This window comes from Cebus imitator, unplaced genomic scaffold, assembly GCF_001604975.1.
Source record: "Cebus imitator isolate Cc_AM_T3 unplaced genomic scaffold, Cebus_imitator-1.0 Scaffold1998, whole genome shotgun sequence".
NCBI lineage: Eukaryota > Metazoa > Chordata > Mammalia > Primates > Cebidae > Cebus > Cebus imitator.
In genome coordinates this window covers 3,171-5,134 of record NW_016109313.1, presented here as the reverse complement: position 1 = coordinate 5,134, position 1,964 = coordinate 3,171, and the positions used below count along the sequence as shown (strand labels likewise).

Here is a 1,964-nt window from a genome sequence, read left to right as displayed (position 1 = left end):
ATTTACTTAGTAAACTGTCATTTATTAATGTAATGGACTGATTCAGATATGAAATACCTATATGTGTATGAGTACATACATAAGTACATATATGATGACAAAAACTTGATAGATGCAATTACGTGAATGAAGCTTACAAATAGCCAAAGTAGCCTTTCTCCTCTCAGAACCTTCCTGCCGCCGCGTTCGCGCCTCGCTGCTCCAGCCTCTGGGGTGCATTCCAGTCTTCCAGTCTGCGACCAGCAGAGAAAAAAAATTACATATTTTTTTTGCCCCGAACATACCTTCAGGCAAGCAAAAAAATTAAATTTTAACTGTGAGGGAAATTGTGCACATCCAGGCCGGTCAGTGTGGCAACCACATCGGTGCCAAGTTCTGGGAGGTGATCAGTGATGAACATGGCAGCGACCCCACTGGCACCTACCACGGGGACAGCAACCTGCAGCTGGACCGCATCTCCGTGTACTACAATGAAGCCACAGGTGGCAAATATGTTCCTCGTGCCATCCTGGTGGATCTAGAACCTGGGACCGTGGACTCTGTTCGCTCAGGTCCTTTTGGCCAGATCTTTAGACCAGACAACTTTGTTTTTGTTCAGTCTGGGCCAGGCAACAACTGGGCCAAAGGCCACTATGCAGAAGGGGCCGAGCTGGTTGATTCTGTCCTGGATGTGGTCCGCAAGGAAGCTGAGAGCTGTGACTGCCTTCAGGGCTTCCAGATGACCCACTCACTGGGCGGGGGGGGGGCACAGGCTCTGGAATGGGCACTCTCCTTATCAGCAAGATCCGATTAGAGCACCCTGATCGCATCATCAACACCTTCAGTGTGGTGCCTTCACCCAAAGTGTCTGACACCGTGGTCGAGCCCTACAATGCCACCCTCTCCGTCCATCAGTTGGTAGAGAACACTGATGAGACCTATTGCATTGACAATGAGGCCCTCTATGACATCTGCTTCCGCACTCTGAAGCTCACCACACCAGCCTACGGGGATCTGAACCACCTTGTCTCAGCCACCATGAGCAGTGTCACCACCTGCCTCCGCTTTCCTGGCCAGCTCAGTGCTGACCTCCGCAAGTTAGCTGTTAACATGGTCCCCTTTCCACATCTCCATTTCTTTATGCCTGGCTTTGCCCCTCTCACCAGCAGTGGAAACCAGCAGTATCGAGCTCTCACAGTGCCCGAACTCACCCAGCAGGTCTTCGATGCCAAGTACGTGATGGCTGCCTGTGACCCCTGCCACGGTGGGTACCTCACCGTGGCTGCTGTCTTCCGTGGTCGGATGTCCATGAAGGATGTTGATGAGCAGATGCTTAACGTGCAGAACAAGAACAGCAGCTACTTTGTGGAATGGATCCCCAACAACGTCAAGACAGCCGCCTGTGACATCCCACCTTGTGGCCTCAAGATGATTGTCACCTTCATCGGCGACAACACAGCCATCCAGGAGCTCTTCAAGCGCATCTCAGAGCAGTTCACTGCCATGTTCCGCCGGAAGGCCTTCCTCCATTGGTACACAGGCGAGGGCATGGACGAGATGGAGTTCACCGAGGCTGAGAGCAACATGAATGACCTCGTCTCTGAGTATCAGCAGTACCACAATGCCACTGCAGAAGAGGTGGAGGATTTTGGTGAAGAGGCTGAAGAAGAGACCTAAGGCAGAGCCCCCATTACCCCAGGCTTCTCAGTTCCCTTAGCTGTCTTACTCAACTGCCCCTTTCCTCTCCCTCAGAATTTGTGTTTGCTGCCTCTATCTTTTTTTTTGTTTTCTTCTGGTGGGTCTAGAATAGTGCCTGGCACATAGTAGGCGCTCAATAAATACTTGTTTGTTGAATGTCTCCTCTCTCTTTCCACTCTGGGAAACCTAGGTTTCTGCCATTCTCGGTGACCCTGTATTTCCTTCGGGTGCCCATTCCTTCCATCTGTCCAGTTAATATTACCCTGTTAAAAATCTCCAAGAAGCTG

General features: G+C 51.0%; 1 protein-coding gene across 1 annotated transcript; it reads left to right on the top strand.

Moving 5' to 3' along the window:
* The first annotated feature begins 157 nt into the window (after positions 1-157).
* On the top strand, positions 158-1,833 carry LOC108299116 (tubulin beta chain-like). The gene has a single exon (XM_017521495.2). The coding sequence runs from the start codon at positions 760-762 to the stop codon at positions 1,654-1,656; it is 897 nt and encodes a 298-aa protein (XP_017376984.1). The 5' UTR covers positions 158-759; the 3' UTR covers positions 1,657-1,833.
* Positions 1,834-1,964: the final 131 nt, after the last annotated feature.

Coding starts and splice junctions, on each gene's coding strand:
- LOC108299116 (XM_017521495.2), top strand. CDS start 760: ATGGGCACTCTCCTTATCAGCAAGATCCGATTAGAGCACCCTGATCGC.